A 26,712-nucleotide genomic window follows, 5' to 3' on the forward strand; every position below is an offset into this window, starting at 1 on the left:
TTAATTTACTAATGACAGGTTTAGGACTTTTATTCTGAAATAATCATTTAAAATGTATTTACATGATTGCAGCATTTCTTGCATTCTGTTTACAGCAGTTTCTAATATACTAAGCCTATCTCCTCTGCTCTGCATTTATGTTGTACAGTATTACTGTAGATAGCAAAAAAGAAAAGTAATTGAAAAATGGTTTCAAAAGAAAGCTCACCTGTATTCTGAAGGAACACAAACCGGCTTTGTCTTTTGCTCATTAGAAAATATAGCAGTTAAAGAAAGAATATCAACAATTTGAAGTGTAATGAAAACTGGAACATCTTATTTCTTAAAGGTTTTCCAAAACTGAGACTATCATATTAAATGAGATATCTAATAACTGTATGTCCTCATAGTGGCCAACAAGTGCACAGTAAACCCTTAGTGACTTCTAGACACTAAAAGCTTAATGTTTGTTAATGTACAGTATTACACATGGTGGCATACACACTTCTACAGCCTAGGCCTGTGGACTAGTTGGAACGTGTACTTTAGGAGTCCGGCCTCTGGGCTGGTCTAGGCCTGTGGACTAGTTGGAACGTGTACTTTAGGAGTCCGGCCTCTGGGCTGGTCTGCGCCCGTCTGTTCGTCTGTATGGCTGATTTCTCAGGTCTAAAAGTAAATGTGAACACAGCACTGAGTATTAATACATTTGGGAGGTCAGTCATCTTAACAAATTAAAATAATGTAACAATAAAACAAATCCACTACACTTATATCCCAACTGAAAAACCCAAACGGCTGACCACAACAATATACTCAACGGCAGCTCACCTGTGATGATGTCATCGATGGCCCCATCCGTGACCTGTGGCTTCACCTGTCTCTTCTTCAGCTCAGCGATAAGGTCCATTTGAGGCATCATGGGTGTCTGGGGTAGACACAGGTCAAAGCAGAACACATGAGAGGGAGTGGACACAGAGCAGAAGAGAGATGGTCGAACGAATGACACGAGGCAAAGAGTGGAAGTGAGAGAGACACCTTTGGTCCTTGGTCTTTCTTCGCTGGAGAGGGCTGGGTCTCTTTTGGCTCCTCATTGCTCTGAGCCTCCTTCTGTTTCCTCTTCTCGTTTTCCTGATGGGCCACCTGAGAAACACACACACACACACACACACACACATATGCATACATACATACGTCTCAATAAACATTTGCACTGTATTTAAATGTTATGGGCTGGGGGTGCGGATTTAAGGGCCCTGTTACCTGATAGGCTTTGCAGAAGCGATGGAAGAGGGAGAAGAACTGGGAGGGCTGTGTGGTCTTGGGATTCTCTCCGAAGTACTCCACCACCGACACAAACGCCTCCTGGAGGAGAGAAATCATCAAAACATCAACACTATTTGTCATTTGAATCGCTGTGTGTGTGTGTGTGTGTGTGTGTGTGTGCTTGTACCATGCTTGTGCGTGCACTGACCTGTGCAGCCTTGCCATCTTTGTTGAGGGCCTCAAGTTTCTCACTGTTGAACTTGACAAACTCTTTCAGGACAAAGTTATCGTCCTGCACCAGGAACTCCTTCTTGGTCACCTCCATGCCCCGCTCTAGATTACGCACATCCTGCAGCACGCTGTCCAGAGACACTGGTACACACAAACATTTATGTACATTTACACACACACACACACACACACACACACACAATAACAACAATGAAAGTTCTGTAAATGAGTCTTCATATGGTCATAGCTGGGTATGAATTCATAAGTAATGGGTAAAAAGTGAAAAGTAAGTAATATATCAAAGTATGAAATAACATCATGCTCATCTTAGAATAAGACCAGCAGAGCGCTGTGGACAATTTTACCAAAAATATACACATTATCTGGCTGTACTTGTGACTAAGTGCAGCAACGCTTTGAGTCAGCTGTTAGTCCTTCAGAGTGTTGTGCAAGACGTTGCCTTCCTTAAAAAGCCAGCCCAAAATAAACTCTTCCATAGTGTGGAAGTGGTCGCATTGTGTGCATGTGTGAGCATATGAGAGAGTGTGAGGGCATACATGTGAGTGAGTGAGTGTGTGTGTGTGTGTGTGTGTGTGTGTGTGTGTGTGTGTGTGTGTGTGTGTGTGTGTGTGTGTGTGTGTGTGTGTGTGTGTGTGTGTGTGTGTGTGTGTGTGTGTGTGTGTGTGTGCATGTTTGTGTGTGTGTGTGTGTGTGTGTGTGTATGTTTGTTTGTGTGCGTGTATGTGTGTGTATGTATGTGAGTGAGTGAGTAAGTGAGTGTGAGAGAGAGATAGTGTGTGCGTGTACAGTATGTATGTATGTATGTATGTATGTATGTATGTATGTATGTATGTGTGTATGTATGTATGTATGTATGTGTGTATGTCCATACCCAGGGCGGCCTTGTCCACAAACTTGAGGTCAGTGTGGAAGGAGGCCAGCTCAGGGTATTTCTCTTGCACCATGTTGGCTATGAAGTGCAGTAGGGTCTGGGAGCGATCCGTGGACTTGGTGTCCAGCAGCTGAGAGGGCAGAGGGAGAGAACTGATTAGCCATGTCTCCACCTTTTATGAGAACTACCGTGTGAGTGTGTGTGTGTGTGTGTGTGTGTGTGTGTGTGTGTGTGTGGAGTGTATGAGTATAGATGAGTGGTTTAATCCATCTAGAGTTTCAGAGTCCTGCCATTCATGCATTTACTCAGCCTTTCTGGCAAAAAAAAGAATAAATACACAAAACACTTCAAAAGAGACATTGCTCACCATGATGAAACCCAAAAAGTTAAGTTTACATTAACCTGTTACTCAGATGGATACTGCCGCAAGGTTTTCTGAGATCTCTGTGAAGGTGACGGCTTTTCAGCCTTTTACCACTCCACTCAGAGTGTGACTCACCAGGTCCAGACTCTGCAGACGGAAGCCTCCGGCAGCTCCCCTCTTACTGCTGTTCATGTAGTTTCCAAAGGCCAGGATTATCTACACACACACACACACACACACACACACACACACACACACACACACACACACACACACACACACACACACACACCATCTCATATTTCAGGAATACACTTCTCTCATATGATACACATCCATGTTTATATAACAGGGCATGACACACAGGGCATCTGTCACAAGTCTAAATTGGCATACCTCTAACATCTTCTTCAATTTGCTGGAGGACTTGATAGATATGGAGGCAGAAATAACAGAGTCCAGTTGCTGTGGTAACAGGGAAATAAGCGGATATCATGAGGAATCTTCATCAGATAAAAAAATGCATGATACATCAGCATTTAGAAATGATAGAAGGATAGAAACGAAGGCTGGAAAGTACGTTGTCTTGGAAATCACTAACTAATACAGCATGATACGGGCATAACATAACAGACCTTTTTGTTTTTTGTTTTTGTTTATTTGTGAAGTGACCTTGGGTGACATGAAAAGCGCTCTAAATAAAATGTATTATTATTATTATTATTATTATTATTATAACAGGAGACTGATGACACTACACTTTTTCAATAGCTGAGATTAGCATAGAATTCCTTAGTGATATTTTAGCTGTAGCTGTCCCTTGAAAGTGGCCGAAGTGGAGGCCACACTCACAGGCTGCAGGCGCTTGAGGCTCTCGGGGAAGTTGCCCATGAAGGTGAGCGTGGTGATGCGCTGGGTGAGGCGCGGGATCTTGCCGAAGCGCATCATGAACTGGTCCTCGTCGGAAAGGTCCTCCAGGGACCGGCCCTCGCGCTCGTAGTTCTGCATCAGCTTCAGCTCGTAGTCCGATGGCACAAACTTCTCCAACAGCTCAAGGAAGTCTAGACTCAAGGACTGCTGATTATACCTGAGAAGTGTGTGTAACAGAGAGGTGTGTCAGAAAGGCCTGAGGTGTTGAGCAATATTAGCAAGCATGGGTAAAGCATCTGTAATGTCTGTCACAATAGAGTGCTGTAGAGTGCACTATTTGGTTGGTTATACCAGCAGAATAACATTTGCCATACCAGCACTCTGAACTGTTAACTTTACAGAATGTATACAGTGTAGCAGCAGTCTGACCTGTTCTAAAGCCATTGAGCCATATGGAGTATGTAAGTAACCTGCAGTGTAGTGCCTGCAGTGAGCCACCTATTTAATGTTAGCATTTTTAAATGTAGTAGCTTTATCAAGTCCGTTAACATCACTAGCATGCAGCCAGAGGCTACTCACGACTCTATGGCTGCACAGATGTCCCCAGGGCTCATGCCACCCTTGCGCAGGGTGATGGCCAGGTTCTTGGATTTGTTGCCCTCCATCAGCGACACCTTGCTGGAGGCCTGCTTGGACACTTTCACCTTCAGTGTGGAAAGGCTTGCAGGTGGACCCTGGGCCTTCGTCTTAAAATGCTCCGCAAATAAGTCCATATTCAATTCCTGTGGAGAGGACAAATGGAGAGATGAAATGAAAGAGAGTTGGACAGAAGGAGGGAAAGAGAGAAAAAGTGAAGAGAGAGAGAGAGAAGAGGAGGATAATCTTACCTCAAGGACCTGCTCATCATCCAGCTCACTGAACACAGTGCCGGACAACTGGTTTGGATTCAGGGCCTGCCAGTTCAGGAGTGGCATGCGGAACTTTGTCTGAATGGGTTTACGGCTCTTACCAGCTGCAAAAGCAAAAGTTGGATTACCATGGTTAGCGGTTGGGCTCTTGACCATAACCGTTAAAAGCACAGTAATTAGATCTATAAAAGAGGACAGATGTCATTTTGGAAGTACTTCATCTCCAAATCAATGAATGCATAATAAAATACCTCTGTACTCACCTATACACTTAATACATACTAGTACATTAATACACCTGTCACGTATATCCCTACAAGTCCTACATCTTACCTGGAGCAGGTGCAGCACCTGGAGGTGGAGGAGGACCTGGAGCTCCTGGTGGTGGTGGGGGAGGAGGAGGCCCTCCAGGGGGAGGAGGTGGCGGAGGAGGAGGTGGAGCACCACCAGGCGGAGGAGGTGGAGGAGGAGGTGGAGGAGGTGGGGGAGGTGGGGCGGCAGGGCAGGGGGGGGGGGGTGGAGGAGGAGGAGGAGGAGGCGGAGGGGCGGCCGCAGACGAAGTGTCTGTCACTATAAAGTAAAGGTTGGAGATGTGAATTAATATCACATACATAGAACATGAGAACATGAGGACACCATCCAATAATAAGTAGATCAGTGGTTCTCAAACTGTGATACGGGTATCACTGGTGGTACGCAAACTCTTGCTAGTGGTACTCAGGAGTCTCTAAGGTGTCTTTTCATAAAGACTTGCCAACGCAAAACAGTATGTATAATGTAAAATATGTAGTTGAATTGGCCTATGCACCTGTATTTTAATGCCGGTTGTAATGGTGGTACTTGGAGAGCCAAATGTTTTTCGGAGATGGCCCCAACATTTTGGGTCCATGTCCGTAGTATATAGCATCCGGCCCGCACGGGGAGTACAACATCGTCAAACTAAAACCTCCGCAATTTCCCCCATTCATTCTCCAACGCGAGTCTTAACAGTAAACATGTAATACTCTTTTTGTCCACCGGTGGTTGTTTTGGCGCTGTTTTGCGTTTTCCATCGAAAACGGAATGAAATGTAGGCCTACCTGCAAACAATGTAAGAGGCCTATGCTGACTGCATCAGTGCTCAAAGTATTTTAAAAGTTTATCAATTAATTGTTAATAACTAACTAACTTCTATTCAAGTCATATTTCTGGGACTTTCTGGGATAATTATTTCTATTTTTTATTCACTCGTTCAAATGTTCTTACAAAGAGTTCACAAAGTTCTCATCAGGTGACTGAAAGTTAGAATGGTGGTAATTTCAGTTTTCATTTCAGTCCTCATAGTTTGAGAACTTTAAATTATTTGTAGGATATTCACAACTTGGCTGCAAAGACACAAATTCAGAGCATTTTAATAAAATATACTTTTGGGAATGCTAAACTTTTGGGAATGCAAACATTTTTTATTAGTATTATTTAATTTTACACTAATATGGCATGATGACAATATAAACACAGCTAACAATGGTATTAAATTGCAATAGCCTATGATTAAATGTAATAGAATATTCAACTAAGGTAGACTGCTGTTGTTCACAGCACTAAGCTATTTATGGTTACTGATATAGAACTACTCCGAGTCTCTGGCCCTCTCTTGGAGCCAGGCATAGTGAGCTGGCCCTCGGAAGAAAACGTTTGGGGACCACTGACATACAGTATTCTTTGGAGTAAATACTGCATTAATAGACAGGCTATTTAGGGTAGGATGTGTGAGTGTTTAGGAAAGAAAAGTCAGAATTAGGTTGAACAGCTGGCAGAGCAGATGTTAAAGGAGAACATCTGTTGTAAAGAAGACATCTGTTTGCTCACAGCCTGTGTAATGTAGAACAGTATTGTGTATATTTGTGTGTGTGCATATAACAATGTTTTTATCTCTGTGGTTTTCTGTCAAGCAGTATGTGCTTACTGTATATGCATCTGGCCTAACCATTTAACTATTTATTTATAACCATAACCATCAGTGATATGAATCCATGGTAGAGCAGGTGATCACTCTGACTCACCAGCGGAGGTAGCCTCTGACACTGCAGGTGCAGCTGCCTGGACCACCTGGATGTCCAGTGTTCCGGAAGCGCGGCGCTCCAATCGGAGCAGACCCTGCTCCTCCAGGGCCTTCAGGCACTCCATCAGCTTGGAGTCCGACTCCAGCGGTGTATCCGAGTCCGACTCCAACTTCTCCTCGGGTCTGGGCCTGTTGGGCTCCGACTGTCGGGTGAAGCGCTCACGCTCGCGCTCCCTCTCTCTCTCCAGCTCCTTCTCTCGCTCCCTCTGCTGCATGGAGCTCACCTGAGCACACGACTCCTTCAGGCTCTCCTGGGATAGTGGGGGGGAGAGGACGGATACGGAGACAGACACATTGACAAAGAGGAGATGAGGCTGTTGCAGCAAGCAGAACAGGATTTAGGAATAGCCCTGTGTGAGTACTCTTTGTACTTTGTACTTTGTGTCAACAGCTGAACAAGTATGCTTCTCTAATGTTCATGTTTGAGACTGACTCTCTCAGTGTGTATGTGAGTGTGTGTGTGTGTGTGTGTGTATGTGTGTGTGTGTGAGTGTGAGTGTGAGTGTGAGTGTGTGTGTGTGTGTGTGTGTGTGTGTGTGTGTGTGTGTGTCCCCTCTACCTTCAGGATTGCTGCCTCCTTTGTGGCTTGCATCAGTTGCTGCTCCAGTTCAGCAATCTTCTCTCCAGCATCTTTTTCATACTCCTGGAGCCTGTCACTCAGCTGTCACACAAGCACAAATGATTCAGTACTGTATGTCTGTTTGTGGGTGTGCATTTGTGGGTATGTGTGTCTGCATGCATGTCCAGATGTTTTGTACATCTTTGTGGCTTGTTCGTGTATTAATTTGTACTTTGGGTCGATATACTTAATAGTATTAAATGAGTGTCTATGTGTGTGTGTGTGTGTATACCAATGTTTGTGTGTATGTGTGTGTGTGCGACTGATTGTGTGTATGTGCCTGTGTGTGTGTGTGTGTGTGTGTGTGTGTGTGTGCGTATACCAATGATTGTGTGTATGTGTGTGTGTGTGCCACTGATTGTGTGTGTGTGCCACTGATTGTGTGTATGTGCCTGTGTGTGTGTGTGTGTGCGTGTGTGTGTGTGTGTTCCACCTGTTGGTTGTGGTTCTGTAGCTCCTCCACGTGGTCCAGTATTGGTCCCCTGTTCTCGGCATCCTCCAGCATGGCCCCCACGTCAAACACATTGTCCAGGTAGGCCTGGATCTGCACCTGCAGCTTCTCACTCTCTGTGCTCTTCAACTCCTAATCAACACACACACACACACACACACACACACACACACACACACACACACAGATGCACGCATGCACACACACACACACCAAACACAAAATGAGACAAGCTGACATATGCACAACATTCTAACATTCTACAGACTACACTTTAAGACTGACATGTCTCTCCAAACAGTGCAGATGTGCTGTGTCTGGTCAGTGTGCAAGGGCAGTGGCTATCCTCTCACCTCCAGGTAGGAGTCCAGGCCGTGCTGCGTGAACTCATACTGCAGGTGCACCCTGAAGTTCATGTTCTCCACAGAGTGCACCACGATGTTAATGAACTGCATGCAGGCCACCTAGACATGGAGAGAGATAAGAGAGGGAGACAGAACATTGACAATAAGAACTAGGCTACCAGGCAATTTATCGGTTTACTGGGAAACCACCATGCAATTATTATTTGTGTGTGTGTGTGTGTGTGTGTGTGTGTGTGTGTGTGTGTGTGTGTGTGTGTGTGTGTGTGTGTGTGTGTGTTGATATGCTGCATTACCATGAAGTCAATGTTACTGTCGTCATTTCTGAAGTATTCCATCAGTTTCTCAAATCGATTTCTCTCCCCACACACCTGAGGAACGGATAGATAAAATAGGTAAGAGAATGAGAGAGAGAGAGAGAGAGAGAGAGAGAGAGAGAGAGAGTGGAATGACAAAGAGAAGAGAACAAGACAAGCCAGAGAATGAGCGTGAGAACTGGTAAAGTACTGATAACAGATGAAAGATAGATGTTGCACAATATATTCTGTGGAAGAAATCAATTTAGAGTTAAACTGCCATGAGACCTTGCAATCATGAGAAATCTAATATTTACATTGTACAGGTTGTGAGGGAGCAAAGTGCTATTATATTTTTCTTGTTGTAAACAAGATAAGTGAGAGATGATGCATATTATAATAACAGTAGCATATTAGCATTAGCATTCCTATTATATATTTTTTTTCTTCCTTTAAAGTTGAACAAAGAGAAACTCAAGACTTTGTATGTGCATTTGTGTAAACAAATGTCTACAACTGTTTGTGGGATGTGCGTGACACTTCTCTCACCTCCTTGAAGTTGTCGAACGCTGAAATGATGATGTCATGCCCTCCTCTCACCAGACACACAGCAGCCAGCAGCTCCAGCACCAGAGCTTTAGTTCTGCAGGAAGGAGTTATGAAATCATGAAATTACACACACACACACACACACACACACACACACACACACACACACACACACTGTTTTGACACACTGGTGTCCACTGACCTGGGGTTCTTGCTGTTGAGGCTGAGTGTGATCTCATTTACACAGCGAGGGTGCGTCATCACCAGATTGAATCCAGACTACAGGAGAGACACAGAGCACCCCTCAGAACACATCAGGAGAGACACAGAGCACCCCTTAGAACACACAGAGCACCCCTTAGAACACACATCAGGAGAGACACAGAGCACCCCTCAGAACACACAGAGCACCCCTTAGAACACACATCTGGGCATTGATGTACCAACACAGCTAACATCTACGCACACATCTGTAGGAATATGCATGAGTGATGAGGATTGTAGCAGAGGAAGAGAGAGGTCACCCCACCCGGCCTTGAAATTGGGTCTCTGGGTACTAAACCTGCAACTTGACCGCAACGCCAAAGAGTCAGACTTGTATACTCAACTGTAGTGATGGCACTCCGTCACACTGCCCTCCTCTTTAAGATGCACGCCCATGCCTTTCACACATTCACAGACTAGAGTTTCACATCCACCGGCTGTGTGTGTATAACCTTGTGGGCTGTGTGTGTGTGTGTGTGTGTGTGTGTGTGTGTGTGTGTGTGTGTGTGTGTGTGTGTGTGTGTGTGTGTGTGTGTTTACCTGGTAGTTCATGATTGCACGGAGACACATGATACAGACATGGACATCCTCCCTCTGTGTGGCCAGACGAGAAATCTTCACCGTCTTCCTGCTATTGGTCAGCGAACTCAGTCTGACAGAGAGAGTGAGAGACAGACAAAGAGTTTGATAGGTAATTAATTATCGCCTATTTGTCATTTTAAAACGGTAAAATTAGACTGTGTCCAGGGTACCTCTGTGTGCTGTGGCCGCATCACTGTCCTATGAGTATGCATAAACTATGACTGAATTGTGTTTGATTTAAGGCTACAGTTGGATGAGTGGTTAGGCTGTGATTAGCTTAACTGGCAGTGCTGAGGCTGTGATTGGTTAGACTGGCACTGCTGAGACTGTGATTGGTTAGACTGGTACTGCTGAGGCTGTGATTGGCTGCTGAGGTGACTCACTGGGCACTGACGCGTATGGTGAGGGCACGGGCAGCGCGGGTCATGCCATGCGTGGTGGAGTTGCCAGAGCTCTTGGCCAGATCCTCCACCGAGCGATCCACCGATCGCGTCCTCTCGGACCCGGAGCCACCGTTCTCTAAAGCCTCCATATCACACCTGACAGACACACACACACACACACACACACACACGGTACAGTCATTAAAATATCTAATCTTGAGAGTATGACATTTACTTGTAATTAGCAAAAGTAAACAAGTCCTTATATGTCAGTTTTATGAAAATGCATATAGCAACATCCTTATATACGCACATGCAATGCTGACACACACACACACATACACACACACGCATAGCAAAGGCAGAAGAGACTTACGGCATGTCACACTGGGCAAAGGACAAGAAGTCTACCAGTACATCAAGGCCATGATTTTCTTCACTGAGAAACTCTTGAGCCCACCTGTGGAGACACACATCAAACGCCTACAATAAACAAACAAACAAACAAACAGACGGCCACTAAGGGGGCCGAGGTTTTGAGCGGAAGCCGAGCAGGACACTTACCCGATGTGATTGGTGCGCAGGGAGATCTCCAGCTCTCTCAGAACCTGAGTGGACTCCTGGACCCGCTTCTTAAACTGGAGCACAAGACATAATGGAAATGAATGCTGATTACTAAGCTTGACTAAAAAGGTTGAAAGCCCCCGTGAGAGCAACTACATTGGACCTACCCGAAAGACCTATTTAAGCCACTTGTTCACAATGTTCCCTTTTAAATTGCCACTCTATTAAATTGCTCATTTATAATGCAACAGCTAGCTCATCTTGACGAGCTCCCATGCAGTGGGCTTAGTGACCCTGGCAATAAATAGCACACTGAAAGCGTAAAATCGGCAGTGAAATGGGTCTTGTATGCCCATTTTTAGAAGAGAACGTGACACTGACACAGACCTCAGGCCAGATGCCCATCAGGGACACATATAGAGGAAGTGTCCTGCACACTGCATAGGCTCTGACCTTACCGGCTCACACTTCACATGTGAAGTGGATGTGCATTGTTTCACCTGTGTGGGTTCAGGTCAGCCCATGATGTCAAGCTTGTGATATTAGGTGACCGTAAGCTAGCAAAGCTCATCAGCTGTTTTACAGTTGAATATGTATACACTTGATGTTTTTCAAAGATCCCTTTCCTAAGCCCTTATGTTTTTGAACAGATATATTCAAAGTACATAATTATCTCTCCACTGAACTAAACCCCACAATCTCCTACCACACTGCTCAGAGTGTGCTTCAGGTCACTGGGATGGACTACACATCTAAGCAGCTGGATAGCTGCATGGCTTCAAATGAGGAGTCTCAGAACACAGAACTTAAAAAAGATTCAAGACAAGTAGATAGTAGACAACAAGAGAGGACGCCACACGTGGACTCACCACTGCTTACTGTACATGTCGCTCAGCAAAACTCAGAGTTGAAGCAAAGAAAAGGGAAAAGAAAGAGTCAAAGGGTAGGAGATAAGTTTCAGTAAGGCCAGCGAAAATGAAAACGGAAGAATATACGTAACTAGGGGGCGTCCCAGCCTCCAGCATATGGAACAACAGTGGGAGGAGTGGGATGAGAAAGGGAAGCGTGAAGAGGGGAAGAGAGGAGAGAGAGAGAGAGAGAGAGAGAGAGAGAGAGAGTTGGACTCACTCTCCGGGCCACTCCGCCCTGGTCCTGGTAGAAGGCTCGGATCTTGTTCAGGTAGGCTGAGGGAGGGTTCTTCACCTGAAAGCGCTCCTGTGGGGGTGGGGGGTGAGATAGGACGGAAGGAGGGATTAGGTGAAGGTGTGGTTGAGGAACAACTGATGCAGTGAAGGAAACGTGTGGTGTAAGGTTGGTTTCTGTGTGACTTCACTCCTTTAGACAGACTCTTGCTGTGGTTGTAGCCTTTTTGCGGTTGTACATGCAGATGCTCCTCGAAACATGGTCAGAGAGTCGTCATGGAGACAAAAATATTGACACAGGAAGCGAGCGGCTACCGCAGTTCTGGTTTCCGCTCATCGCATCGGGCGCCTCCCACCAACTATGGTGACTGTTGCACGCTTACATCACGCTGACATCAGCCTGCATCAGCCCATGCAGGCGTGTAGGTGACAGTCAGGGTGTCAGGACAGCCAGGCATGAGGGTGCAGAGTCAAACATGGGGCTCTTGAGGGATGTTTCTCATGCGTTGTGAGACTGGTGGATGGTTGGGATGTGAGATGTGATGTGTGTGATATGTGTGTGTGTGTGTGTGTGTGAGAAAGAGAGAAAGAGAGAGGGAGAGGGAGAGAAGAGAGAGAGAGAGAGAGAGAGAGTAAGAGAGACAGAATAAGAGAAAGGGGTTTTAGGTGAAGTTGGTGTGGGGGTAAATATGTAAGGCGTGTCTGGGTGTGTGAATATGTGTGAGGTATCTATGTATGTATTTGTATGTGAATGTGTGTGTGTGTGGAGGCGTGCTTGTGTGTGAATATGCGCAAGTGTATGTAGCCTATAGGACAATGGGTAGAGAGTAGGTGAAAGACAGTTGGGGTGGGTGTGTTCATGTGTGACTCTGAAGAGTGAAGAAATTTGCTCTGCCAGTGACAAACCAATTCTGCATGAATTGCAGCCCAAATATCCAGTAGCTACTTCTATTGAAAGTAATGATAAAAGCTTTACTGCTTGTTCTGTACTGTCTGTCAGCTAACCAAAGCCTCTGTAATGGCGGTTTTATAGTTTTATGACTGTCATGTCATGTAACTGTGCACGTAATTTCAGTCAGCCTCTATAAAGTGCTTGGTCATCTGCACACCACATGCATGTGACATTAACAAGGAGAAAATAATGGAGAAAAGATTGATCACAACCCTTTGCTGAACCCTCTGGTGTGTTTCTCAAACAATTTTTATTCCTCTTCTGAACAGAGGTCTCTGTGGAGACAAGTCTGACAGCAGCTTTTGCACAGATGGCTGTTTCTCTTTTACACCAGTGGTTTTTATGACCAGTTTCTCCCTCACACACACGTCTGAGAAAGCTACATCTTCAGCCAAGCTGCTTCTCTGTGTACTTTATAGACTTCTGCTAGCCCTACTGTGAGGAAAACGGCCTTTCTCTAGGGAGGATGGCAAGGGCAGTGCTAACCTGGATTCGTCTAATCACTTGGCTGATTGATTGTCTTTGACATGATGCTACTGTCAGCATGGACAATAAAAAGAAGTAATCACCCTGACCACTATATGACAATGTGAGGTGGTGGTTTCTAGGGCCATCTGCAGTCTAACCCCACACTCACCAAACATTCACAGACTGATCAGTCAAAAGAGCGAACCCATCTTGACATTCTACCGTGTAGGCCATGGGCCAAACATATCTACTGTTGGACTATCATGGATGTGGATGATCTGACCAAAAATGAACTAATCTGATCCCAGACCAACTGCTAGGGGTTTGGGCTTGTATAGCCCAGCTCTAGGAACATAGAGACGTGCACTGTACCTGATCGCACACCAGCTCCCACTTCTTCTCGCTGTCGTACTGACTAAGTAGCTTCATCTTGTCTGGCGGCAGGTTCATGGAGCTCTGTGGACAGAAGACACATTCACATCAGCTGGTCATCATATGGTCGCCATATTACAAACCACACGCTCTAAAAGATACAGTGAAAGACTGTATACAAACATTTCAATTTCATTTTGGTTAATTCATTTTAGCATATTGTCTTGTCCAATGTGAAGGAAGATGTAAACCAGGGCATGATGACACCACTTCAACAGAAGCACAATCATGTGCACAAAGGGTGGTCTGTCATATTGTATGTGTGTCATGACCCATGACAATAGAATGTGAAAATGATTGTGAACAGCAGAAGGCTGTCACGTGTGGATGTGAAGATGGATGGATGGGGACAGGGAGGTTGGGACACTTGGCTCTGTTGCCATGGCACCCTTATTGAACCGCTAACAGTCACTGACAATTCTCTGTCTCACATGTTCTCTCTATCTCTCTCTGGAAAATACAGATGTGTAACACACAACATTTACAAAAAACGCCACCGAAATAAGAAAATGATTTTCAATAATCAGTTGTTAAAAATCAACCATTTTATGTAAACAAACTTCAGTATCTGCTTCAACAGCAATAACAGTGTTTGACATGATGATAATGTCAAGGAAAAACAGCTCATCCGTAGACTATGTACTTAGACAACCTTGCCATAAGTGTTATACTATAAACACATTTGTTTACCACAGTCTCTGGGGCATTTGGGTGTGAAAAGCTGATGAAGGACATGTACTGTAGGCTATCTGAAAATGCCTGTTTCTGAAGAACCATTACACAACGCCATCCTCTGCAGTACTTACTACAAGACACTGCAGTTCGTGCCTGGATTTCCTTTCATACATACAGGATACTGTATACCCCCAGTCCCTCTTCATTCAAATTCATTTACAAGATGAACTATTTATGAAGACAGTATGCGCTTCTATAGATGTACTGCAGATATGAACACGAGCGACAATACTATGGCCACAGAATAAGGCTACAGCTTCCCTGTGGTAACAAATGCAGATTAAAGTGCAATGGGCGTCCAACTCTTCAGATGGGTGAGTGCACAGAGAAATGGCGGCAGCACTGGGCGTGTTGTTTTCAGGTCTGTCTGTGGTTTCCTGTCAGGCCCTTGAGCAGAAACAGAGCGCAAGGGAGGGAGAGCAAGACACAGGGGTGGGGCAGGGTAGGCAAATGTGGGGGAAGTAGCCTACATGAATCTTGAATTTCCCCTGGGGATCAATAAAGTATCTATCTATCTATCTCTATCTACAGAACGGGAGACAGAACAAACAGCCAGCTGCCCACTACTTCTGGTATAAGACAGTGATGGCATTGTCCACCTACGGACACCAGCCCACTGGAACTGTATCCCTGTAAACTAACCTTCATGTTTCAAGTTTCACATTCATGTGACTTATTGTGATGCGTCCACACCCTCTTCATAACACATCTAAAACCGTGAAACACCTGAAATTAAAATGGGATAGCCGGTGATAAAACTACAACTATATGTTTATTATAACTACTTAACTAACTATAATTGACCTCATGTCCACAAGACCACGGAAATTGCACCATCTTGTATGTGCTAATGTTCTTTGAACTCCGCTTTTATCCTCACAATCTTGACAGTGACGACATCAATCAAGAGCAGATTGTAACGGCTCAAACTGGCTCACTCCTCACTTAGTGAAAAGACACAGCACACACGTCAGATAACACTAATCATGAGAGATGGAGAGAGCCAAAGAGAGATGGAGAAAGAGAGAGACATCCTTCTCTTCTCTGTGTAGTTTAGATAGTGTTGAGGGGAAGTTAAAGCTCTAGATTTCTTCATAGAGTGCGTGACTTGCTGGCCTCCAACCCGACAATCACACGCTCATTCAAATGCATCCTAACCCCCCCCCCCAGTTGCACAAATGCTGTATGCCCACTGATGCTTTGGTGACAGGAGAGCTGGGGAGGACGAAGAAAGGAGAACAGAGGTCACTTCCTCAGAGCGAGTTGCCACTGCTGGGTGTGTAAGGACGGAAATGCATCTGTGCGTTTGAGCTGTCAAAATGAATGTCTGCCATGGTCATATGAAAGCCACACACTCACTCTCTCTCTCTCTCTCTCTCTCACACGCACATACACACACACACACACACACACACACACACACACACACGCACATTCACACGCACACACACACACATTTGCTTTTTGAATTTATTCATTTAGCATATGCTTTTATCCAAAGCGTCTTACATGTTAATTATATTACAAGGGCCCTGGAGCAATTTGGGGTGTCTTACTCAAGGGCAAGCCGTTGGAAGCTGAGTACTGAACCTACAACTTTGCAGCCTTCTGCATGCTAGCCCAGCTCCTTAGTCACTGCATTACACACACACACACAAGACATAAACAGGAATTCATTTAAAGCCCAACATTTCAGTCAGCTCTTGCACTACCTTGACTGACCCTGTGACACAGAGGCTGGCTGACAGTAACAACAAAGAGCGAGAGAGCGAGAGAGAGAGAGAGAGAGAGAGAGAGAGAGAGAGAGAGAGAGAGAGAGCTACCATAAACTAACCACACCAAGAAGAGGGGTTTGTGGGATTAGTGTGTTGAGATCCCCGAATATTGACAAGAGATCTAACATTGATAAGTTTACCTCAGAAGTTGGTTAAGCTTTTCTGGGGCCTACCCCAGCATGATGCACTCTCAACTTAATCAAGTCAATCCCTCCTCCCCAGAGCATCAGAGTGTGTACATTTGTGTTTGCTTATGTTTCCACTTAGTATCTACAGCATATCTGTGCATGAATGATGGCTCTATATTGCCATTGTCCATGACATTGCAGGTACATGCATGCTGAAACCCCCATGTGAGTGTGAGTGTTTGTCTGTCCACTTGTGGCAGGACTGTGTGTGTTTATGTGCCCGACTGGAACTTACCAGCACCACGTTGAATCTCTCCTCGAGCTCATCGTCAGGAGGTATGGGCAGTTTCGGGGGGGCAGCCGCTTTCTTCCTCACGGTGGCAGTGGGGGTAACCCCGGTAACCACGGCGAGGCCACTGGTGGAGCTCCGAGTCTCCGGGCCATCGGCTTGCTCCAGGCCACCCGCAGCGTTACCCATAACCACCCTCAACAGGAAATCCAGGAAGGACACTTGATCCAACAACCAAATGAAGAAATTCTACTGTATAGCTGAGACTGAACTCCTGCTGAGAATAAGGGTCACTCTGGAGTTTTTTTGTTCAATCAGCTGAGAAAAACAATCCGAGAAGAACGGAGAAGACAATCCTACCCTGCACAGCTCCTAATCCCAAACTGAGTCTGAAGTGATCCTCCGTTTAAATAATAGGTTAGGTTAGATTAGGTTAGCCTTGGCTTTGAACCTGTAATACCAATGATAATAAAGTTGTCTGATGGATGGATAGTTCTGAAAGGTCCTTCAGTGTCTTCAAAGTGGGAACTATCGCAAATGGTACAACTGTAAGTCATAGGGGTTCCAAACAACCACTACTGAGTAAAGTTCTCCATTTAAAAATGGAGCAAAAGTCCTTGCTGATGTCAACTGTCACCCAAGTCCGATATCTTCACTTCTTAAAATCTGAAAAGCCAGCGAACAACCGTGTTGAAAAATCCAGTCAACTCTAGCTCCAGTGCATGAAATGGTAACTCCTGCGCTATTGTCTTCCTGATCCTTAGCTGAAGACCACCAGTTCATTACAATCTCCATGTAGAGCCAGCATCGCTTTCTGCCTGTGCCTCATGCCTTCTCGAGAGACAGCGTGGTCGGGACAGCATCTTTCCCCAAGTTAGAACAACCTCAGCACTCTCCTTCTTTGTACCTCTGTATCTCCTTCTTCATCAACCGTCCAGCAGACAAATAAACTACGCCCAGATACCTAAAGGCAGGGAAGGGCGTCTCCACACACACACACGTTAGGTTGACTGCAGCGGTGAGAGTGTCAGGGAGGGGAGAGGAACAGTTTCAACTTGGTGTGCAACGCAGCATCGAACACCACAAAAGCAGAAGTACTGACTTCCTGTATGAAAGAGGCCTAAACGGAAGGCGAGGCAAGTGGGTTGATAGAGAGAGAGAGAAGGAGAGAGAGAGAGAGAGATGGTTACAGGTTACCGTAAAGACACAAGATAGAGGGGTGGCTGAGAATAGCACTCACAGGTCAAATTTAAAATAGCGAGATGCTATGAAGGTTCGAGGCGCAGGGTATGAATGAGAGTGCTGGTTCACACCGAGTGGGAGCGCATGATGCAACAGACCAGCATGGTCTACTGAAAGGGCAGGTGTAAGAGAGCATTTAGAAATCTCAACACCATTGGTCAGGTAGAGGGACACTGGTGATAATATGTATGCTTCCTCTACAGTATATTTAATGACTAAAAACAAGAAGTGGGCTGTTTAATAATCAAGTGAGTGTAAATGAAGAGAAATGAAGGATGTTTTTTTTGTTTTGGAAAATGGGCTTTCAGTCCCAGATTTGTGATATCAGGGATACATTTATTCCAGCCTCAGTTACCCAAATGTAATATCTGTGTTAATTCACCCACTTCTATACTTCACATTTGGCAATATGTTCACTCAATAGGTTCCAGTTACATTAAATACATTCCTCTCAACAAATAAATAATGTAAGTACACTTGATAGGATGAAGACATCGATGTAGAACTTTTTTTTGGAGGGGGGGGGGTGTATTCCTTAAGTTCATCTGGTAACATATGTGTTTTTATTGTCTATGATTATGTGCCTATCTACAGTGGGTCAGATTACTTTGAAATGTAATCTGTTATCCGCGAGTACAGACTACACACCAATTTTGTAATCAGTAACGCAATCCATTGGATTACAAAAATAATGTAACGTAATCTGAATAATTTTTAATTAATTTTTACTAAAAAATTAAATACATTAAATAAAAAATGTTCCACCAATATTCCTTTTCTTTTTCACTTTAAAGCAACATAATGTACGATTTTTTACCTTAAAATAATGGTGTCAAGCTCATTATGATGCTACACTGATTTAAAATACATACGGAGAACAGCATGTCTGACATTCCCAATGTCATATATTGCATTATGTAATGTTATTCTCACGGGTAGGAGCATGGCCCTTTTTGTGTGTTTCAGACAAATTGATAGAGTCAAAAATGTATATAAAAAAGGCCCAAGACCCTTGACACTATGTGTGTTTGTGAGTCTGTGATGCAGGTGCTGATGCAGGAGGTGCAAAATGGCCTACCTGATAGGTAAAATAATGGCATTGTGTCATCTACATTCGATGTCCATTCACTCCAAATTGGGTCTATTTTAATTTTCCAACTATTAACTACACTGTATATTGACTGCATGATATAAAGCTATGTTATATATCGAAAGGCATAATCAAAATGTATTCAAGTAATCTTTGAAAATGTAACTATAATCTGATTTAATTTTTTTAATGTAATCTGGTCTGATTATAGTGACTTGGTTTTTGTAATCTGATTACATAATCCTATTACTTGTAATCAGTTACTACCCAAGCCTGCCTATAGCTTCCCTGTGTGGAATCAGGTAATCTATCTTATCTTAATATCTGAGGCTGGATCAGCAACACCTCGACTGGAGAAGGAGGGGAAACCGAGAAAAGTCCTGACACCTAACTTGGAAACAAAAGACAGACTCTGCTCTTCAGTGACTATGTTTACATGGACATTAATATTACGACTATTGACCTTATTCAGAATGAGACAAGATTGTGATTATGTTGTTTACATGCGTTGTTGATAGAATATCAACCATATGTCTTAATTCAATCAATTCAATCAATCAGTCAATTAGGCCTATTGCTTATTCTGACTATCACATAATTTGGATTAAGGCCATCAGATTTTTTTTTCAGGTGTTATTTTTTTATTGTGTATTTTTTATGTTCATTCATGATTTTGTACCCATTTGTATCTCTTGTCTATACATTCTGTTGTTCTAGGTTTAGAATTGAATGGAGGACTTTGAAAACACATCTGCTTACTTCTAGTGATGTGACTCTTTGTCTGTCGATACATGGTAGATACTAGGTGTGAAGGAATTGGGGGCTTTCACAATTTCCCATTGTCGAGCATGGCTGCTAACATTTGGCCAGCTGCCAGGCGGGGTCCTCGTGATTAACGACCGTCTAGGAGGATCAGCCCTTCTGACCTAAACATCTACTCCATATTCATAGAGATTGTGCTCTCCTTTGTTTGTATCATGTTCTCAGTACTGGAGCATTGAAGGTTTGAACTGCATGCCCACTGATTTTATATCAAGGCCCTAGATTTGGTACAAAGTATGAAATAAGTGATATTGAGAGACATTATACCCACATGGCATCAATATTTTGTCTGCAAATATAATGCTTCTCCATAACAAGGTCTTCACAAAAAATGCACATGAAGATAGACAAAACGGTGTGAATGCATTTTTTGGTTATTTAGGACTAAAATGGCATGTGTGGTTTAGCTTAGCCTGGTTAACACCAGACCACGTCTCAAATCTCAATTGAGATTGAGAGTGGGTCTGGACTTTTGATCAAGAAACTATACAGGCAATTGGACGACAGTGACATCTAGAGGACTAATTAAAACATTAGTTAGGCTATCATAAAAAAGTTGCATTGTTTGCATGATAAAATAAAGTAGCCTACCGGTAATCCCCAACAATGTAACTCTAATCTGATTACACATTTTTTATAGTAATCTGGGTTGATTATAGTTACTTGATTTTTGTAATGTGATTACGTAATCCAGATTACATGTAGGCCATTAGCCTACTACCCAACACTGCTTACGACTTCCTTCGCATCTCTGCTGTAATCCAGTTGAGAGTGGTATTTTCCCCAAATGTCCTAGCAAACTAATTTGTTTGTTTGACTAACTCACCTGGTTGTTTTGCTACTTTGTTTGGATAAAGCATTATTATGATCTCATGCAGGATGTCTACGTTTATTTTTACATAGCTAGATTGTAATGAAGCATACGATTAGTCACTTGGATATCATGGGCGTATTCAAAACAAGTTTATAAAACCCCCAATTACTTTTTCTCAATCAGGGGCTGTATAGAAAATCAACAAGTATGCCATTTAAACCTTAAACGGTTCAGTCTGCCCTACAAAGTTTGGGCTGGCTATGAATAATAATTTTCAATACTTGGAAAGCCAATACGTTGCTTCCCAGATATTTTTTCAGGTTGTAATACTAAATACATATGAAGGGAAAGAAATGTGAAGACAAAGGATTTTAGAAATATTTTACAGGCCTTGGTTTTGGAACCCATTCATGACAAAATCATATGATGCAGCAACAACATCTGATTTGATAGAAGGAATGAATGACACAATGTCAGTGGAGACACATGTTTCCACAATTCCCGCCAGTTTATGGTAGGCCACTGTTTAAAGGACTGTGGTGAATGAGAAGGTACCTCGAGAGGGTAGCCTAGGATAATTTCCATGGACGCACTAATTGTTCAGGTCTTGCAGGCCTCCCTTGAGCGCTCCTTGAGCTCACTCCAAGTTGATCTGAAGAGTGGCGGCCCTGACACATGTTTCTCGATTAACCACTAGCTTGAGTGAACCCAGATGAATCTGTTAGCAAATGTTAATTTGCTCTTTAGGTCCACATACAAATTTGCAAACAGGTTCGTCTGGGTTAGCCAAGGTGTCATTTTAGCTAAATCGTATTTTGTGTGGCGCACAAACAAAACAGTGGTTTTCCTATCTGGCCCAGTTGGTACGGAAGTTGGTACGGACTGAAGATCCGAGACTCGTCAGCAGAGGGCATCGTTTCTCCTTTAGTGGCTGTCAACATAGCATCCCGTGATGCCTTTAAGTGCAACAATATGACGGAACCAAGCGCGTCGCCTGAAGATCCCTGGAGCAAAGTAAGTGAAAGTTCTATTAATTTGGAAAAACTTTGTCGCTTCAAAAGTGCCAAAAAGAGGTAATGGTATACTGTTGCAGAAGTGGTACACCGATGTTTCTTGGAGGCTGATAACGGCATTGATGTTATTCATTTATGTTACGTTAGCTTAGACAGCTAGCTAACATTAGCTGATAGCTGATAACTTGTTAGCTAATTTCGGTAGCTAGCTAGCTTCTAGCATATATCTAGCTACCAAAAATCACTGGCATTTAAAGAGCAGCTTCAGATTCGAGCTTTCTGTTATAAATACGTTGTTGTGGTAGCTGCGTACACGATGTTGTGAAAGTGTAATGCTCTGATACTTTAACAGTATGCACGGACCATTTATAAATTACATAGAGCAAGACAGACAGTTGACAGTAAGTTAACGTTATTATCTGTCAGCAACTTTCTTGTTGTTAAACATTTGGTAGCTAACATTAGCTGTTAATTGAGTTAGTCAGCTAAATAAGGTGGCTTCAGATAACAACATAGGTTCACATTTGCTTGCTGTGGTCTCGTCAGTTATTGTTCACATTCTCGATGATTAACTACGTCCCTATAAACAAACGAAATGTTTTGTACTTTGGGTAACGTTAATATTATGGCCTCAGTGACATCTATTAACATTAGACTTCCTTTTAAGCGGGGGTGTAACGGTGATGTGTTATTTGTATGATCTCTCTCTCTCTCGCTCTCTCACGCACACGCACACAGAGAGCGAGAGAGAGATGCCAGCTTTTGTTATTCAGCCCATTGTGCTCAACCCACTTTTTGAGCTGGTTCTTCTCTTTTCTTCCATCTACACCTTCACTCGCCATGTCCAACCAGACTGACAGCACCTTCAGTGACGGCGGCTTTGAGCACAGTGAGTACACTGATGACAATAGAAAAGAAATGCTGAAGATATGCCTTTCAGAAAAAAAACAGACCTAAAGAACAGCAAAAATAATACATATCTGTGAAGATCATTTACTGATACTGAAGGGAAGTGAAGAAAAGTACTTTTATCAGTATGGGTCAAGTGGAGAAACCTCAACACATTATTTCAGCCTATTGGACTTTATCATCATCATCATCATCATCATTGTAGGCAGGTGTATTTGATGTGCTGAAAGTTAGTGATTGGAAGCATAAGTACGTATGTTCTAACTTGACTGAGCTCTTCTGACTGATGTGTTCTACCAACAGGCTTCCTGGCAGACTGCGCGCGGAAAGGGGCAGGGGTTTCCAGGGCCAACAGCATTGGCTCCACAAGCGCCTCGTCTGTGCCCAACACAGGTGAGACTTCAGAAGTAAACTGCAAAGAAATGTGCTGAAATGCAGACGATACGTACTTTCAGTGATTGTGATGTTTAGTTTTCATTTTTACTGCTACCATTTGTTTAAAATTGATTGTGAATATTAATTTGAATATAGAACTGTGAAATATTATAATTGTTTAATTATCACTGGTATGGTTTATCGGTAAGTAATGGTCTAGTATTGATCCTATAATAATTTGATGAGATGGTCTTTCAGTTACATTAATTACATTAACTGACTGCCTGAATGTCCTTGTTTTCCTGCCAGACGATGAAGACAGTGACTACAGACATGAGACGTCCTACAAGGACTCTTACAAAGTGAGACGGAGACAAGCCCACACGCAGGCTGAACAGAAACGGAGGGATGCCATAAGGGTGTGTGAGCGACAGAAACACTGTTTAGGGAAGAGAAATGGGTCACAATGTGAGAATGATAGATCCTAGGACTGTGCTTTAGAGGGTAGGGAGAGTGGGCGGAACAAAAGAAGAGAAACTAGGCCAGGGGTTGGATAAGACACAGTATACAGGTCCTGCTGTGTGGCCAATCATTTATCGAAGTTGCAGTCAGATCGGGTTGTAAAATACACTTAAGTTGTTCTTCAGTTGATCATTGATCACATTCATGATTACAGTTGCATCAGGTTAGAAGTGGTGTAATTTTGAAAATCTTATTACAACCTGAAAAATTATGCGCAATTAAACCATAAGTGTGATTGGCAGTAGGTCTATAATCATTGATGGTGATCAAATCATGACTCATTTGGATAAGTCAAAACAGATTTGGATGCAAAGTCAGAGCTTTAAGATGGGGATCATATTAGCAAGCGGCAAGTTTCCTATTGTTCTCTATGGTTCGGCAGCTGAACGGTGGCAACGCTGGCGTAACGCTAGCGTTGAAAAAGCTGAGCGTTGAACTTGGTTCAACTTTCAGAGCGTAACGTGAGCGTATTCAATTGACAACCCGTTTATGTTGCTTAGGAACGAGATAAAACTTATTATGGTCTGAGCGTTGCGTTACGTTTGCTGCTGGCTGATGTGATCCTCGCCAAAAGGTACTTTTAGAGCCAAGATTTTTCAAATTTGCCCATGTTTTAAAAAATCATTTTGGTTAAAGTATTGCTGGTATGAGCTTGTTTCTTTGATAAGTTGTACGATACGCCTAAGCGCCCTACTGATTGAGAGAGCAATTAGGCTTGGGGTTTGTTTTGGGTGAAAAGTAAACATCAGAAAGAAAAGAAAAGAAAGAAAAAAATCTTCCTCTGTCTGTATGAGCACAACTGACTTTCTGCGTGTGTGTCAGAAAGGGTATGATGATCTGCAGGCCATAGTGCCCACCTGCCAGCAGCAGTCGGAGTTTGCCATGGCCACACAGAAGATCAGCAAAGTTACCGTGCTGCAGAAGAGTGAGTCACGCCAAACTCTTCATGAAATCTCACTCATAAAGACACAAGCATATGCAAGCCATTGCAGTCTATTTAAATTCTTATGTTTCTAATGGCCTTTTACTATTCACAGTACTGCTTCAAGCATGAAGGTGCTTGAGGTGCTTGTCTGTGCCTACCTCAGCATATTAGTGCCATCAATGCTGCATGTGTTGTGTTGTCCGTTTGGTTTTCTGCAGCCATAGACTACATTCAGTTCCTGCATAAAGAAAAGAAGAAGCAGGAGGATGAAGTGTCCACACTGAGGAAGGAAGTGATGGCCCTGAAGATTATGAAAACGTGAGTTCAGGAAAGGGGCAGGTGGGGTGGGGTAAGAGGAATAGTGAGGCTAGGGAAGGGCAACAGATGGATCAGAGAGGGGTGGGCCATTTGGGGAAGATATTGACCCTTTCAACAAGGTAAACAAAAACAATGCTTGAACGTTCTATTTGGGCCCCAATCTACTTCCTCTGCATTAAAATAACATATGGAATGTTAAAAAGGAAGTCTTGTGGGGCCAACTATGATGCTGATAATGGAACTCTCTTGAAAGGGTCCATTGAATTGCAATATTGCAATTTCATTTGCAATATCATTTTTGAAAGTTTTTAGTTCAATATTCACCATGATGCATTTAGAACATGCCCACTTGTGACTGATACATCACCAGAGCCACCATTTGTTTGTGGAACAAGAGGAGCTTCAGGGAAATTGGACAATTTGATGGTTTTTATATTATTATGATTGACAGACCGGAAAGGTCCATTCATTGGTTCCTAATTGTATTTGCCTAGGAGTATGACACTTCTGATTGGCAGCATGACTGTCTGTCACACAAGGAAGACACAAATAAAAACAAAACATTTTCATTTAGGAACTATGAGCACATAGTGAAGGCCCATCAGAACAACCCACAGCAGGGCAACGAGCAGGTGTCAGACCAGGTGAAGTTCAGCGTGTTCCAGAGCATCATGGACTCGCTGTTCCAGAGTTTCAGCGCCTCAGTGTCCTTCAGCAGCTTCGAGGAGCTGTCGGCCTGCGTCTTCAGGTGGATTGAGGAGCACTGCAAGCCCCAGGTAGGCTAACACATACACAGAGCAGGACTGTGTGTGGTCGAACACCTAATCCAGCAGGTTGTGCAAGATGCCAACATGGTCACACATTTGATATTTAGGGCACACACAAACAAAAGATGATGTAAAATCTAGTCTGTATATCAAAGTGTCTGATGAACATATAAATACATATTAGTGCTGTGCATATGGGTTCCATTTACACATTTTATAATGACTATTTATACCTGAGTTTATGTACCTGGGGCCGTATTCAGAAATAATTTTAAGGCTAAAAGTAGCTCCTAACTGGCGAATTTAGGAGCAATTCTTAAAAATAATGGGCGTGTCACTCCTAACTTTAGGACTTTAGAATTTTTTTTCACTTAAAGTAATTCACGAAGCATTTTAGACCTAAAAGTAGAACCTAAGTCTGGGACCGCTTAAAAGAAGTCGAGGACTCCTAACTCACTAAGACCTATTCACAAACCGCTTTTTGTGGCATTTCACGTCGCGATGTTTTGAAATCCTATGCGGCTACAGGAGCTTCCAATCGCAAGGGGAACAATTTTGCATTGTAGGCATAACTAACTGATGCAATAACACCACCAACAACAACCAAAACTAGGCTACTCATTGTCAACATGTAAATTAAATGTAATGTTTCATTGTGAATCAAATGAAAATGTTCTCCTCTTTGCAAACGTAGGAATGGTGACAGATTAATTTAATAATGTTGCAAAGATACTGCATCAATCCGTATGTTTCATTAGGCTATTTGTTTTGCCGTACTCTTTATTCATTTAGGCTAGGCCTTTTTATTCAGTTATTCATCATCTTCCGTCATTGTGTAGCGCACGCATTCTCAGACCGCTCGCCTGTCACTCATCATTGTAAGGGAGGTGTTTGGAATCATTCCCGCGTTACAATCAGCCAATCAAGGTGGTCACTTCAGTCAAGCTCGTGCATGAGTAATGACGTCATCCATATCAACGAAGACTCACTCTTAGTTTAGGAGTTGTCATTTTTCCTTACTAAGAGTAGGTCTGAAGGCCTTGTGAATAACTTTAAGAGAAAACTTCTAGCTAAAATCTTTTAGTGCGATTTAGGAGTACTCCTAGTGGTAAGATAAAAGGCTTTGTGAATACGGCCCTGAGCCATCTCAACTAATGATGTGAAATTTGCAAAAATGTGTAAATGTCATAAACCTGGATTAATACTTCTTATAGGCAACATGGCCAAGTGTTCATGTGTTCAGGCTGTGACAGTCTGTCAGTGTCCCAGAATGAGTTGCAGCTGTAATGAATGCATTTATGTACTTGCAATCTGGT

The 26,712-nt window shown here is 43.3% G+C and overlaps 2 protein-coding genes across 3 annotated transcripts in view; one reads left to right on the forward strand and one right to left on the reverse strand.

Moving 5' to 3' along the window:
• On the reverse strand, nucleotides 1-22,416 carry fmnl1a (formin-like 1a). The gene is made up of 27 exons (XM_048246130.1): nucleotides 22,373-22,416; nucleotides 16,606-17,719; nucleotides 13,613-13,696; nucleotides 11,807-11,893; nucleotides 10,679-10,752; nucleotides 10,491-10,574; nucleotides 10,115-10,270; nucleotides 9,690-9,801; nucleotides 9,088-9,164; nucleotides 8,886-8,979; nucleotides 8,337-8,411; nucleotides 8,032-8,142; nucleotides 7,661-7,810; nucleotides 7,168-7,269; nucleotides 6,550-6,859; nucleotides 4,841-5,077; nucleotides 4,487-4,611; nucleotides 4,179-4,381; nucleotides 3,582-3,816; nucleotides 3,126-3,194; nucleotides 2,865-2,945; nucleotides 2,366-2,495; nucleotides 1,451-1,614; nucleotides 1,240-1,341; nucleotides 1,015-1,119; nucleotides 808-904; nucleotides 1-645 (listed from the first exon to the last, which is right to left on the reverse strand). The coding sequence occupies exons 2-27, from the start codon at nucleotides 16,786-16,788 to the stop codon at nucleotides 581-583; spliced, it is 3,312 nt and encodes a 1,103-aa protein (XP_048102087.1). The 5' UTR covers nucleotides 16,789-17,719; nucleotides 22,373-22,416; the 3' UTR covers nucleotides 1-580.
• Nucleotides 21,179-26,712, forward strand: part of mlx (MAX dimerization protein MLX) — a 6,761-nt gene continuing 1,227 nt past the window's right edge. The window contains exons 1-7 of one of the 2 annotated variants that reach the window (XM_048246133.1): nucleotides 21,179-21,581; nucleotides 22,433-22,469; nucleotides 22,793-22,882; nucleotides 23,174-23,283; nucleotides 24,209-24,311; nucleotides 24,530-24,629; nucleotides 25,204-25,405. In XM_048246133.1, the coding sequence (XP_048102090.1) occupies nucleotides 21,540-21,581; nucleotides 22,433-22,469; nucleotides 22,793-22,882; nucleotides 23,174-23,283; nucleotides 24,209-24,311; nucleotides 24,530-24,629; nucleotides 25,204-25,405 (684 nt within the window). In that variant the 5' untranslated portion in view covers nucleotides 21,179-21,539. Of the gene's footprint in view, nucleotides 21,582-21,800; nucleotides 21,982-22,432; nucleotides 22,470-22,792; nucleotides 22,883-23,173; nucleotides 23,284-24,208; nucleotides 24,312-24,529; nucleotides 24,630-25,203; nucleotides 25,406-26,712 lie in introns of those variants that run through there. The other variant, XM_048246132.1, reaches the window with a different exon arrangement.

This window comes from Alosa alosa, chromosome 6 (genome assembly GCF_017589495.1).
Source record: "Alosa alosa isolate M-15738 ecotype Scorff River chromosome 6, AALO_Geno_1.1, whole genome shotgun sequence".
NCBI classification, from domain to species: domain Eukaryota; kingdom Metazoa; phylum Chordata; class Actinopteri; order Clupeiformes; family Clupeidae; genus Alosa; species Alosa alosa.